The sequence below is a fragment of the Alnus glutinosa genome, chromosome 2 (assembly GCF_958979055.1).
Source record: "Alnus glutinosa chromosome 2, dhAlnGlut1.1, whole genome shotgun sequence".
Taxonomy (NCBI): domain Eukaryota; kingdom Viridiplantae; phylum Streptophyta; class Magnoliopsida; order Fagales; family Betulaceae; genus Alnus; species Alnus glutinosa.
In genome coordinates, this window is record NC_084887.1 from 36,071,832 (window position 1) to 36,085,262 (window position 13,431).

The 13,431-nt window shown below is 39.4% G+C and overlaps 2 protein-coding genes across 3 annotated transcripts; both read left to right on the forward strand.

Moving 5' to 3' along the window:
- The first annotated feature begins 221 nt into the window (after positions 1–221).
- Positions 222–9,530, forward strand: LOC133859830 (protein farnesyltransferase subunit beta). The gene is made up of 14 exons (XM_062295377.1): positions 222–424; positions 528–614; positions 1,532–1,637; positions 2,188–2,223; positions 3,165–3,247; positions 3,349–3,402; positions 3,642–3,693; positions 4,199–4,263; positions 7,697–7,753; positions 7,863–7,935; positions 8,132–8,218; positions 8,325–8,430; positions 8,553–8,677; positions 9,120–9,530. The coding sequence occupies exons 1-14, from the start codon at positions 303–305 to the stop codon at positions 9,354–9,356; spliced, it is 1,290 nt and encodes a 429-aa protein (XP_062151361.1). The 5' UTR covers positions 222–302; the 3' UTR covers positions 9,357–9,530.
- A 1,045-nt stretch (positions 9,531–10,575) lies between these two features.
- LOC133859835 (CASP-like protein 4A1) lies at positions 10,576–13,416 on the forward strand. 2 transcript variants are annotated; one of them, XM_062295382.1, is made up of 4 exons: positions 10,576–11,339; positions 11,599–11,734; positions 12,302–12,372; positions 13,064–13,203. In XM_062295382.1, coding segments are annotated over exons 1-4 (828 nt in total). In that variant the 5' UTR covers positions 10,576–10,719; the 3' UTR covers positions 13,065–13,203. The 2 variants fall into 2 exon arrangements, with proteins under 2 accessions (XP_062151366.1, XP_062151365.1); XM_062295381.1 differs by lacking the exon at positions 12,302–12,372 and having other exon boundaries at positions 10,580–11,339; positions 13,064–13,416.
- The last annotated feature ends 15 nt before the right edge of the window (positions 13,417–13,431 follow it).

Genomic DNA, 13,431 nt, shown 5'->3' on the forward strand with positions numbered 1-13,431 from the left:
TTTTCTACAATTTGGTCTAAAATCCAACTTTTTGTTTATAAAATTACAATCTCAAACCCACTCTAAAGAATCAAGCTAATTCATAGAGGAGATTAAAATTTATAAATTTTGGCTGAACGCTTCAAACTACAGTTCGTCCCTCGGATTTAGCCGGAACACATTTTTCTTGAAAAAGAAAAGCGCTAAAAAAAAGAAAACGACTCAACTTGACGACCAAAATAAAATGGGGACCCAAGTAAACTTTCCGCCACTCTGCGACTGCGAGAAACCAGGCAAGTTGGGATTCCCTCCACTGAGTACCGATGGACTCGTCGGCGTCTTCGACGCCAACTGTGACTGAGCGCGACCAATGGATGGTCGAGCATCAGGTTTTCCAGATGTACGACTTCTTCGTTGGCCTTCCACCGAAAGCCCAATCCGCCATGTATGAAAATTATCTTCCTCCTCGCTAGGGTTTCTTACGATTCAAACGTAATTTCTGTTGTATAAAACTTCATTGAATGGAAATTTACTTAATTTGTTGATAGGTTGGAGCTCCAGCGTGAGAATCACATGAAGTACCTAATCAAAGGTCTCAAACGACTCGAACCTTCGTTTTCCGTCTTGGATGCCAAGTATCTCTCTCTCTCTCTCTGCTTGTCCGTGTAGTAATATACAAGGGGCTCTAAAATGAATTATTTCATAATCGAAGACGAAATTCTTTGAGGAATACTTGACTAGCACTAGAATATGAAATAGAGTTTAATTTATCGCGATTACTAATTCGTAATTGCTGGCTGGTTATGATGCGGCACGGAAAGCTTTCTGTATTTGAACTAATAGCAATCCCTAGCTTGTCTAGATTTTGTGTTCTGGTGCTTTTAGCTAGCGGAATTGGCTAGGCTTCAGGCAGACAAGGATCCTCTCTATTTCACAAGGATCCTCTCTATTTCACTTTAAATGGAGAGGAGGTATTTCATAGTCAATATTTTATTTTGTTGTATTTAATGGTGGACATGATACTAAGTCATTTAATTAAATTTTTAATGACGTGACATAATGTACACTATGGGGCACCATATACACGATTCAGTAGTGCTACATACTTATCTCCTATCCCACTCCCATACTACTGGGCTGATGTGGCAGTGTTCATTAGCCATTGGATCAGCTTTTATTAAAAAAGAAAAAAAATCCAATGATTGATGGGCCATGCCACATCATCTTAGTGGTATACGAGTGGGATGGGAGATGAGTATTTGTAATTACTCATACAGATTAGATGTGTGAAATCTAATCTTAATATTCTTAACCATGAAATGGATTCTTTCCATTTTGCTTGACATGGAGAGGATCCTATTCCACTTCAAGCTTGGGTATAATTATGAGGCTCATGTGCTAAGTTGAGCTTCAATAGAAGCTTATTTATTTATTTAAATTAAATATTGGTACTATGTTTCTCTTCATGGGATGTTCTTGCGAAACCATATTTATTGACGTACTGTAAATTGTTCTTATATTGGTTTTCTGTGCTGAATGTTTCTTTGTCCAGTCGACCTTGGCTTTGCTACTGGATCTTGCACGCAATCACTTTACTTGGGGAGTGTGTTGAGCCTGAACTAGAAGACAATGTCGTTGAATTTCTTAGTCGTTGTCAGGTGTGCAGTCTCAATCAGAGCTTTTTGCATTGTTAATTTGTTATGCTTCAACAACTATTCATGTTCACTATACTGTGTAGTTCAAGTTTCTCTCTCTCTCTCTCTCTCTCTCTCTCTCTCTCAGTTTTTGTTAGCAGCTAGGAATTAATTGAATGTTACTAGCATCATAGAAATAGGCGTCACATTTGGACAGATATATCCTTGGCCTGTTTTTTAGAACTTATGATTGGAAACTCAGCATATATTCCCATCGTTTTCTTCTTAATCATAAATCCTATTTCTTTGCGCATAAAGAGTTTAATTTGGGAGTATTTGTTGCTTCACTGGAATGTCTAGTATTCTCCATTCTGTGGTGTAAAAGTCCTAATCATAGAGTTCAAGATATACCTTGGTTATACTTATTTAAGTTTAATGCTTGTTAGTCCATTATCTGACACATATCACCTTTATTATGTTTTTTTGGGTAATGTGCAAACCCCACTTTCTTTGGCCCTCTTATCTTTCCTTCCTTTGCTTTGCCATTGATTTTGTTGTAAACTTATACATGCAGGATCCTAATGGTGGATATGGTGGCGGACCTGGACAGGCAAGTAAATATTCCGTTTTATGGCAATTTTTTTTTTATGAATAATAATAATTTTATTGAAAAAAAAGGGCAAAACCCCCGTACATGAAGGGTATACAATAGAGCCGAGGCCCTAGCTGCTACTAAAATCTAGAAAACAAATTAGATCAACCAGATTCTCTGAGGGAAAATTGGGAACATATACAATAAGCCCAATCCAAAAGAGATCTCAGAAAAAAAAAATACATTAGTCTCGCTATCCTCAAAGAGTCGACGATTCATTTCTCTCCAAATGCTCCACATTAAAAGAGTGGGAATAACATTCCAGATAGCCTCTTGGGGATGTCCCCGCCTTAGAAATTTCCAACAATGGAGAAGCTGAAGGATTTAATGTTTCATTGTTGATGTATTTTCTTGTTAAATACTATTTGTGATAATTTAAAAAGATTTCTATCTGGATCTCAGCAGTGAAAGAGAATTTTCTCCATTCCTTTCCTTAGTTGGTCACTTAGTGTTTTCTGAACTGTATTGCATAAGAAGAGAGAACTAAATGGCCTTGTGTTAGCTGATAAAATAAATTATATTATTGTTATATTAGAGTCCTTATGTGCACGTGTTTTTTAAGAGAAGGTACAGATACAGAAGTCACATGGCATGCTTTGAATTGATTTATTTGGGTTAGAAGCTATGGTTATCTTAATAGAATTTTTTGGCTGTTGGTTATCTTTCTACTTAAGAATCTAGCGGGTTTCGAATATTCTCTGGTTTTCTTTGCCAGGCTAATCTCCAAAACAACAATTTTTTTTTTGGATCTTCGAAAAAACGATTTTTTTTTTCCCTTATAAAGAGAAAAGAAAGAATTATTGTTTTGAAGATTATAGCCTGGTAAAAAAACTCTCATATGCTTTCTTGAATTACTTAATGTCTTTATTATAAACATTAACTTATATGATTCTGCTCAGATGCCACATCTTGCAACAACTTATGCTGCAGTAAATGCACTTATTACTGTGGGTGGTGAGAGATCTTTGTCATCAATAAATAGGTGGTCTGTCATGCTCCTTTGAAGCAACTCACTTCTTTTGCAATAGTGCCTTTTGGAGCCATTTGAAACTGAATGCCATGAATTTTGGAAATATTTTGCAGAGAAAATGTATACATGTTTTTGCGTCGGATGAAAGATCCAAGCGGGCCCTTCAGGTGTGACATCATACTACAGGAACTGATTCTACATGTCTTTGTATTTCACCTCTATTTATTCCTCTCTGTTTAGAATTTTTTCAATCCCCCCTTCCTGGTTGGTGAACTTTTTAGATTTAGGGTTATAAATTTATGGAGTGGTCATTATTCAATGGTTTACTATTTGTATCCTACGTGTAGATTCTGATTATTGAGCACCACATGATGACTTTTTAATATCATAAATCACCTTTCATCAGGATGCATGATGCAGGAGAAATTGATGTTCGGGCTTGCTACACTGCTATCTCTGTAAGTTAGCCACTCTCTCTCTCTCTCTCTCTCTCTCTCTCTCTCTATACATGCACATCTTCTCAAACATATATGGCACAAACAACACAAATACTTGTTACACATAAGAATGCTACCCTTAAATTGTGTCTCTTAATTTGCATGGCGTGATGTTCAAGATTAGATGTTGTTTTAGAAGTGATTGCTCATCTACTTGGGTTGATTAGGGCACATGATTGTGTAAAAGGTAAGGCCTTAGGGACAATAAATGTTTCTATAGGTTCTTGAAATTCTGTGAACTTGCTAATGTTTGCACTGGTACCATCCGATAATTTGTTCCAATGCAGTGCTTGATTATTTTGGCAGATCTCCCCAATTCATATTTTCCATTGGTTTTTATCTATATCTCCACTATCAGAATTGTCTCATCAAACAATTTATGGTAGTTCTGTTCATAAATCGTTTTTGATAAAATTGTTTTTTCTGCTTTCTTGATCTATGGACAACACTCTTTTTGTTTGATCAGGTTGCAAGTGTTCTTAACATATTGGACAATGAACTGGTTCAGAATGTTGGAGATTACATTTTAAGGTTGGTCTCTATCATCCATTAATTTTTATTTTGTGCTAAGCTAGCTGCTTCAACACTCTTTTCATTCTTATATTTGGTTTTATGCTTAGGTGGTCCTTCTACTTAGAATACTCTTTGTGAATGAAGCGTGTACAAATTGTGGAAGAATCATATATGTGTTTGAAACTCTATCACATACCAATGCTGAATGTTATATTGCTGATTGCCCATAAATGCCTGGTCCTTTTGCTTTTGAATCAATTGAACATGTAAATGAAATCTCCAAAAGTTATCTCATTCCAGTTAAAAATTTATCTAATTATTAATAGAGGCCTTGCTTTTCATATAATATGGAATACATCTTTGGATAGTGATGTTTAATTCTTCATGAAATGATGTCATTCTTTAAGGTCTGATCTTGTTTATAGGTGTTCCCATAGTTCAAAGCATGAGGAATGACCATTAGGATTTTCTTCAAAAGGTCTATTCAACATGGATTAGGAGTTAATGAAATCTTTCATAGGAATCCTTTCGCAAAATTATCCCTTAAGCCCTTTAAGAATCTTAAGCCTAGTATTAAAGCCCAAGCCTCTCAAGCTCTGTTTTCCAGCTTTGTACACTATTGCGCGTTTTCCTGATGCTTGGGTGGTGGATAATTTGTCTTTGGTATGAGGCGTGGTTCATTGAAATGTTTTCTTTATGCGCTATGCTCAGGATTGGGAGGTGGAGATGGTGATGTCCTTCTATGAACAGTTATATTCTATTCGGGTTCGGCATGGGGAGGTTGATAGAGTGGTGTGGAATCTTTCTAAGAGGAGGAATTTTGAAGTGAAGACTTTCTATAAAGCATTAGTTTGTCATGAGGCGGCTTTTTTTCCTTGAAGGGTATATGGCGTGTTAAAGCTCCGAAGTGGGTGGCGTTCTTTGTTTAGACAGCGGCTTTAGGAAATATTTTAATTCATGACAATTTACGTAGGCGTGGTGTTGTGGTGATAGAGTGGTGTGTTATGTGTAAAAAGCATGGGGAATCCATTGATCACCTTCTTCTTCATTGTGACGTGGCACGGGTTGTTTGAAGTTCTTTTAATAGCTTGTTCGGGGTGGAGTGGGTTATGCCTAGTAGTGTCTTGGATTTATTGAGTGGTTGTGGCACTTTGCTGGGTCGTGGTCTTGTTAACCGTATTTGGAAGCAAGTTCCTTTATGTGTTTTATGGGGCTTGTGGCGTGAGAGAAATTCTAGGCTTTTTGAGGATGTGGAGGTATCGGTTGGGGCTCTTTGTAGAAATGTGCTTAATATGTTATATCTTTGGGTGTCGGCGCATAGCCCGGGTAGTTTGCCGTTCACTGATTTTTTACTTGTTCGTTTCTTTCCTCTGATTAGGGACACTTTTGTATACTTCTTGTGTACTAGGGTTGCGTCCCTTTGCGTTTTTTAATGAATTCTTACTTATAAAAAAAAAAATTAAAGCCCAAGCGACCCATCTTAAGCCCAATGTCAAGCGGTCTCTGAAGAACAAAATTTGCAAGCCTTTTTACATGGGTACGGATTCGAAGAAGAAAGTTCGGGCCAGAGACCACCTTCCTCAAATTTGGTCTCTTCCGTGACTCAGATTCCTTCAGCTTCGAGGGGCTCAGTTATGGATGGGTTTGTTCCATTCGGGTCGATGTTGTCTGTGGTAACAGAGCCTGCCGGTCGTCCTTCCCAGATCGCGCCGAGGCTAGCTTCGCCGGTTATGCTTGAGCAAGCAGCGCATGCCTCTCTGGTTGATTGTTTCCTTACTCACCCTCCCGATGGTGTCGTGGCAAGTTCAGATTTTGTCCTCCTTGGGTGTATCTCAGCGGTGAGTGTGCCTTGTCTGGGCAAGCAAGGTGGGTTGGTGGTAGGTGCCAGGTCCCTTGAGTGTTCTCCCTCTTACAAATTGCTTGTGGGTGCTAAGGGTGGCTTCAACATAAGGAGGTTAGGGGAAAATAAGTACCTTTTGGATGGGTTGGATGGGGGTGATGATGGATGTTGCTTTGTGTCTCCTGGATGGGATGGATGGGGGTGGTGATGGTGAGGTTGGAGAGGTCCTTTCTTCCCCTCTGTGTATTTATCCCCCTGTTGCGTTGGGAGATTCTGGTTTTCAGATTGGGCTTTGCATTATGTAAAGGAGATCTATCCTATTGTGGGGATCTCTTGTGTGGGTCATGAGGAGCAGTCTTTGGCTCTTTTGACAGCTATTGAAGAGGAGCATCATCGTGAGGAATTGGCTTCTCTTTAATCTTGGTATAAAAGGAAGCAAGGAGCTAAGAAATTTGAAATGCTCCATCAACTATGATGCTAGAGGCGAGTGTTCAAGCCATGGAAAAGGCAAGGTTCATGTCTTTTGGCGTTGTGTGCAGTTTATGCGGGTGTCGTCTTGCGGGGCTTCAGGTGGTATTTTGATTATGTGGGACTTGAGGGTGGTGGAGTAAGGGTGTGTGTTGGGGACTTCAACTTGGCTGTAATTTTGATTGGGTGGTGGATCTTGCCTTGGTGTTTTGGAGGTGTAATGGGGTTTTTTTTGCTCTTTCTAATTTGGTGTTTCCTTTTGTATGCTTTCTGTGTACATAGGGACGCCTTAAGCTTTTAATAATATTTTTTGATTACTTATAAAAAATAAAATAAATTATCAACTAATTAGAATGGTTCGTTATTAGATATTTGATTTGCCAAATACACCATTATTGTGTACTCTTTCATATGTGGGATATAGAGACAGGAAAAAAATGAAGATTTCATATAGTACTTGTGATCTAAAAATCAATTTGATTTAATTTGTACCTTTTGCTCAATGAGAAAATGGGCCAGATTCTACAGGATCTTACCTATGGGACTTGAGGAATGATGAAAGGGAATAAAAAAAAGAAAAGAGAAGGAAAAATAATAATAAAAAAATTAAATAAAAATGAAGCAGAAGAGCCCAGATTCTAAATGAATGGGAACGTGACTGAATTGGTCCCAGTTATTCTTTGGGGAGGAGTGGAAGAAGAGAGGAAAAATTCTTGTATTTGTTTCTGTCCTTTTCATATATTTTCCCCCTTTTTACTAACAGTACTGAAATGGTACAATTGAAATTTAAAGATGAGAAGGAAGAACTTTCTTCTTATATGACTCATAAAAGAAGTGAATTGGAATTGAATTTTTCGAAGTTATTTAGCATCTTGTCCTTCACTAGGTTTAGCGTTTTTTGCATTGTAAAGTGGCCATCAGTTTTTGATGAGTACTAGTGCAATTAATCTGTGGCACTGGTTCTGCATTATTTTGGAAAGCTTTTGTCTGCTTTCACTCCCTGGTTTTGATGGTAATAAGTTAAATTTGTCTTCTGCACATAGATTTAAACAGTATTATAGGATTGCTTACTTAAATTGTCCTTTCGTTAATTGCCTGGTTAATATAAGTAGTTGATAGTATTTTACTGTCATCTCTCTGTAGCTGTCAGACTTATGAAGGTGGCATTGCTGGGGAACCTGGTGCTGAAGCTCATGGTGGGTATGTTTCGTCCTGTACCCATTTTCTCTTCCCCTACATATCTGTTTAGCTGGTTCTCACAGTTCACTTTCAAGGTTGCCTCTCACAGATTTGACAATTTGATTATCAGGTACACCTTTTGTGGTTTCGCCACAATGATTCTGATCAATGAGGTTAATCGTTTGGACTTGGCTGGTTTACTTGTAAGACATTTTTATCTCTCTTTATGGTGATTGATACAAGTTATTTTTTTATTTGGCTCTGTATAACGTGGTGGAACAATTTTGTTGTATTGCTTTTGGTTTTATCTGCTGTGTTTGTCATCAACATTTCTCTTGCGATTATTTCTGTGAAAATGCTTTTTAAATTTTTCTTTATCAAATGTCTGCTATTGTATAGGATTGGGTGGCATTTCGGCAAGGTAGGGAGTGTGGATTTCAGGGGAGAACAAATAAATTGGTTGATAGTTGCTATTCATTTTGGCAGGTAATTCTCTCTCTCTCTCTCTCCCCCCCCCCCCTTCCCTCTCCCTAATTTTCTTGTCAGTGTTCCGTTGATTTATAGTGGAATTAATATAAAAGAGAGTGACCAGGGAGGTGTGTTTGCATTGTTACAAAGATTTCATTCTATTCTTGATGAACAACTTGCACTCCCGCATTCTGGAGAAGGAGACTGCACCAATGACAGCCAAAAAACTGGTATAGCCTCTGGTATATCTGAAGAAAAAGACAGTTTAAAATTTTTCTCTTGATATCTGTAACTCTTTCCACTTCATTTATTAGGAGATTATATTTAAACCGCCGTTCTCACGTGTCCGCAGGCCTGAATGCTTCTTGTCCAGTAAATTTAAACAGTATTGGCTATAATTTCATCAAGCAACCTGCAGAAACAGCATCCCTTTTTAACAGCTTGGCTTTGCAACAATACATACTTTTATGTGCGCAGGTGTGGATTTGACCTGTAATTCAACATTGTGGTAACTTGATGCCTGGTGGATGGTTGTGTGATTTATGTCTTGCCTGAATTTTGCTAATTTACTTTAGGTTTGTTTGTGAAGGGCCTGAAAAATAGGCAGTCTTGTAAGAATTACTTTTTCGGCTTTTTAGTGCCATAACTAAGTCAGAACTCTCATTGTTATTTTGTCTTTTTGGGAAAGAGAACTTGAAATTTTTGGACAGCTGAGTTCACTATCAACATTTTCAGTTCTTGAAACATTTAATTGATGTCCTCACTGTTCCAATTAGCGGACCTCCATTTGAACGTTCAATATACTGAAAATTGCATATTTGGCATCCCGATGATGTTTTTGCTTGTTGAAAAATTGTTTTGACATGCTATTATCCTGCTTTTAAGGGGTTAATATTCTGACATGATTTGGTTGATGCAGGATATTGCGGGCGGAATGAGAGATAAACCCGGGAAGGGAAGGGACTATTATCACACGTGTTATTCTCTAAGCGGCCTCTCAGGATGTCAGTATAGCTCGGCAAAGGATGAGGATTCTCCACCATTGCCCAGTGAAGTAATGGGTCCCTATTCCAATCTCTTGGAACGCATCCACCCTATCTTCAATGTTGTCTTAGAAAAGTACTATGAAGCACATGAATTCTTTGCCATGTCCTAAGCAAATCAACTGTTAGGTTACTCAATCTGCAGGGTTGAGATGTATAATGCAAATTACCGTTCGTCAATCTACAGGGCTGACATGTATAATGCAAATTTCTACTACCCTGCAAATTGGTCCTCTAAGGTTAAGAGAAGTGAATTATGCTGATAATGAACTATTGCATTACACTCACTATGGCATATTACCCTTACCGCACAGCCTAGTCTACTCAGGACGGGTAGACCCTGCGGCCCCCTTTGTGGGATCTGCAATTCAGCCACCCCAATTGTAAGGAATCCTAATTTTAGATTCGATCAATTATAACTTTTAGCCATGGGGTAGTGTGTAAAAGAAATGAGATGACAGTAAAATATTGCATTAGAAGGCTTTGCATCGGAGTTAAAGCCTGGAAAGTGTATCAAACAGAAGCATTTCAGGTGGTGGTGTTGATTGCAGGGGCAGCGTTGGATGCGGAAGAGATACTCATTTTTTATTTTTTATTTTTTATTCTGGATATCATGGATAGGCTAGCGTATGGATCATTTAGGACCATTGAACGGTTGAAGCAAAGGTATGTGGCTGCATTGGCTGGAACCGATTTGTACCAGATTTGGTCCAGGTTATGAGCTACTGAGCTGGAATGCTGCTTTCTAACGTAATATGGTGTCAGTTGAGAGTGACCATTTTGAAGCGACATTTTGCATTTCGATTAGATTTGCTATTGTTTTTGTGCCCACCGCCCGGGCCTTTAGCAACCAATCAGCACGGAGTGCGTGGCCTTGGCGGTGGTGGTCCCCTTGTCCAATCCTCGCGTTACGTCGAGGGGTTTTGCTTTATAGAAAAAGAACATACTTTTACATTAAATTGGAACCAAAGAATTTTCTTTTAATTCGGCCTGTGTTTAAAATATGTTACAATTAGCTTTATTAAAAAAAGTATATAATTCTCGCATGTTGAATCGGAAAAAATTTCTTTAACTTAGTTTGCAGAAAACAGTATCGAAAGAAATTTTTTCAATCCAATTTATTAAATTAACATTTATCTTTAAAACATAGTTAAAAATTAATATAAATTTCATTCAAACCGAGTTAAAAGAATTTCTCCCGATTCAATCCCTGAAAGTCTCATTTATCCTTTGAAAAACACATTTCTATTATTCTAATGCCACTGAAAAAGCATAGATACTATTTAAAAAATACGTGATTTGTCATATGCCGAGAGATACCTAAGATTTCAGTCCAATTAAAAACGCAGGGGGGAGAATCAACATAAATGCAGCTACTCACCTACCTATTCACACCCCAATATATTTACGCAGACAATCTTGGGGAAGTCAGCTTCTGATGTGGGCAAGAGCGCGTTCCGAGTTAAAAACGAAAATATGCCTCTGAACTCAGACCAAGAAATGGACAAACACATAGATGTGATAGAAGAAGAAGCAAAACAAGAAGGAGAAAATCACACCCAATATGTAAGAAAAGAAGAACAAAATCCAGTAGAAGAACAAGCGCAAGAAAAGCACACTATCTCAGACGCACCACCCTCACCCACCACCCACTCTTCACCTAGAGACCACAAGCCCTCATCGCCACCGTTAGATTCCTCATCACCCTCTTCGCTTTCCTCCGATCGATCCTTTCACAGCAATGAACTCAAACACCCCACCGCACTCCCTGCAACCCCATCGCCGGCCGCGGCGAACCGGGCGTTCCCGGCAGACCCAGTGGTGGTGGCGGCCAAGGTGAACCTAGGAGCCCAAGAGGGCTTCACCAGCGTCAGAGAAGTTGAACCAGGCACTAACAACCGTGGTGGTGCTGACCGGCGATTGAGACCAAATCTGTCGATTCTGAGGAGGACGAGGAGGGAAAGCATGGTGAAGAGGGCCTTGTTGGGGTTACGGATTTCTGGGTTTGTGTTTTGCTTGATCTCGTTCTCGGTTATGTCGGCTGACAAGTCTCAGGGTTGGGCTCTTGATTCTTTTTACCAGTACAAGGAGTTCAGGTTAGTCTTGCCTGCCTGCCTGTCTGTTGGTCAGTTACTCACTTAATAGTCTTAGGTTTTTGTTCGGTAAAAGTAGTACTGTCTGCGGGAAAAATCTCACGAAGGGCCTTTTTCGATTGTTTCTACGGCCATCTGGATAAAGCAATCAAGCAAAAAGTTGCTTATTTGAATTTGTAGATCATAGGCCTTGAATTGTTTGATTAAAGCGTTTTGAGATGTCGGTCAAATTTGTGAGCTTTTTGTATGTGATGAATTGCAGGTACTGTATGGCTGTGAATGTGATAGGGTTTGCATATTCAGGGCTGCAAGTGTATGATCTGGTCCATTATTTCACCACCGGGAAACAGTTAGTCCGGCACCACCTCCGTCACTACTTTGATTTCCTTATCGATCAGGCAAGTCTTTGTTTTGAATATTTATTGTAAAGCACATATTATACCTAACACTGGCCCATGGTTTCTGGATTGGACTCCCCAAAAATTAGTACTTGGGCAGCCCGAGAGAGGCTGCAGGGTTTACTTGTCCGGATAGGTGGCCACAATACCCTAGGCTACCCGGGGCAGGGCAGGTGTCTTCCACGCCTATTCTCTCTTAAACTATCCGAATTTCTCTTCGCCCGAAAAAACCGTCATCCATGTTTTTGTGCATATCCTGTTTTGGGTCTAATCACTAGTACAGATTAGGGGGTCCAATGAATTTATGCTAATTACGTTATGGGACCACAGCTTATAGAAAAGGTCGTTGCATTAGGGCCATGGAGGGTGTGGAGTCTGTGGACTAGCACAACCCACAGGCAGTGAGTTTTCTTCCACGTACGCTTTATGTTGGGCACGGTCCTGCAGAGAAGTTGCTGGGTCACTCGATTAATTTTGGACCGTGTAGTTGTTGACTTTCCTCCACAACTTTTTTTAATCACCTTTTTCCTGCCTTTTCCCCGTAGTGATCAGCCTTTGCTTTCTCAGGTTCGGTTTCTCCATTCTATAATTGCCTCTTGGAAGAAACTTTTCCACTTTCTAAAGCAAGGAATATTCTGGTACGTTAATAATAATCACTTTAGTGTGTCAAATGGCTTTGAAAGCTTAATGCATAAGTATTATTAGGAAATGCTAGAATTCTACCAGAAACCCATTATAATTTTTATATGGAGACATAATTCCAAGGGGATGGGACATAATTCTTGGCTCTCCGGCTTCTAGTAGGGCTGGGCACCGACTTTGCCGAGTTGGAAAGGGCTCTTCCGGCATCCGCCTCCGCCGAAATTGGAAGAGTTGAAAAACCTTTGATGGAGGTGATTTTCGGTCCGACTCCGCCTTCGAAATGTTCGGAGTTGGAATTGGAAATGACTTGGGCAAGAACAAAGATCTGCTCGTCGAAGAATAGATCTTCGTCTTAATTTGGTCGAAAATGAAGAGGAGGATCTTCTCTTCATCTTTGAACGAAGAACAGATCTGTTCTTTGTCTTCAGCCAAAGACGAACAATTACTTAAATCTCACACCGAACAAATCTAGGAGAAGAAGCTGACGAAGAGCCCGATAATTATCTAGTAGGGGGACTTGAAGATCCCTTGAAAGGAATCACCACAGGGGCACAAGACACGCACACACACAAGAAACACAGTTAAACATGTATCAATATAAGAGCATGCATGTGCATATGACTTCATTTCAAGAACCGTCTACTGATATACATAGCAAAATGCTGGGCTTGTTGTTTGGGGTGGCAGATGTTGACTTATCTTCTGCTATCGGCCTCATCATCGGCTGCCACCAGAGTTTACGAGTGGAAGTCCAACTGGGGCAGCGACAAGTTTCCTGAAATGGCAAGCGCATCCGTGGGATTTTCCTTTGTTGCATTTCTGGCCTTTGCCTTGAGTTCTCTCATCACTGGCAATACCATTTTAAAACTTCATAGTTAGATACAATTGCTGTATCAGTAAATTATATGACGTCGGTGTTTTGGAGAACCTTTCTTTCCCCTCCCTGAAGTGCTAGTTATGATAGATTGTTGAAAAGAAAAATTAATGCGAAAGACGTGTAAAAGCTTTGTATAAAAGTAGATGTTTGCGTTTCTATTGAACCATGGAGGACTATC

What these genes read in the sequence shown, in the direction of transcription:
- LOC133859835 (XM_062295381.1), top strand. Translation starts at nt 10,720, where the DNA reads ATGCCTCTGAACTCAGACCAAGAAATGGACAAACACATAGATGTGATA. An exon ending in TACCAGTACAAGGAGTTCAG is followed by an intron (nt 11,340 to 11,598) that starts GTTAGTCTTGCC and finishes GATGAATTGCAG; the next exon opens with GTACTGTATGGCTGTGAATG. An exon ending in TTGATTTCCTTATCGATCAG is followed by an intron (nt 11,735 to 13,063) that starts GCAAGTCTTTGT and finishes TTGGGGTGGCAG; the next exon opens with ATGTTGACTTATCTTCTGCT.
- LOC133859830 (XM_062295377.1), top strand. Translation starts at nt 303, where the DNA reads ATGGACTCGTCGGCGTCTTCGACGCCAACTGTGACTGAGCGCGACCAA. An exon ending in CTTGCTACACTGCTATCTCT is followed by an intron (nt 3,694 to 4,198) that starts GTAAGTTAGCCA and finishes TTGTTTGATCAG; the next exon opens with GTTGCAAGTGTTCTTAACAT. An exon ending in ACATACTTTTATGTGCGCAG is followed by an intron (nt 8,678 to 9,119) that starts GTGTGGATTTGA and finishes TGGTTGATGCAG; the next exon opens with GATATTGCGGGCGGAATGAG.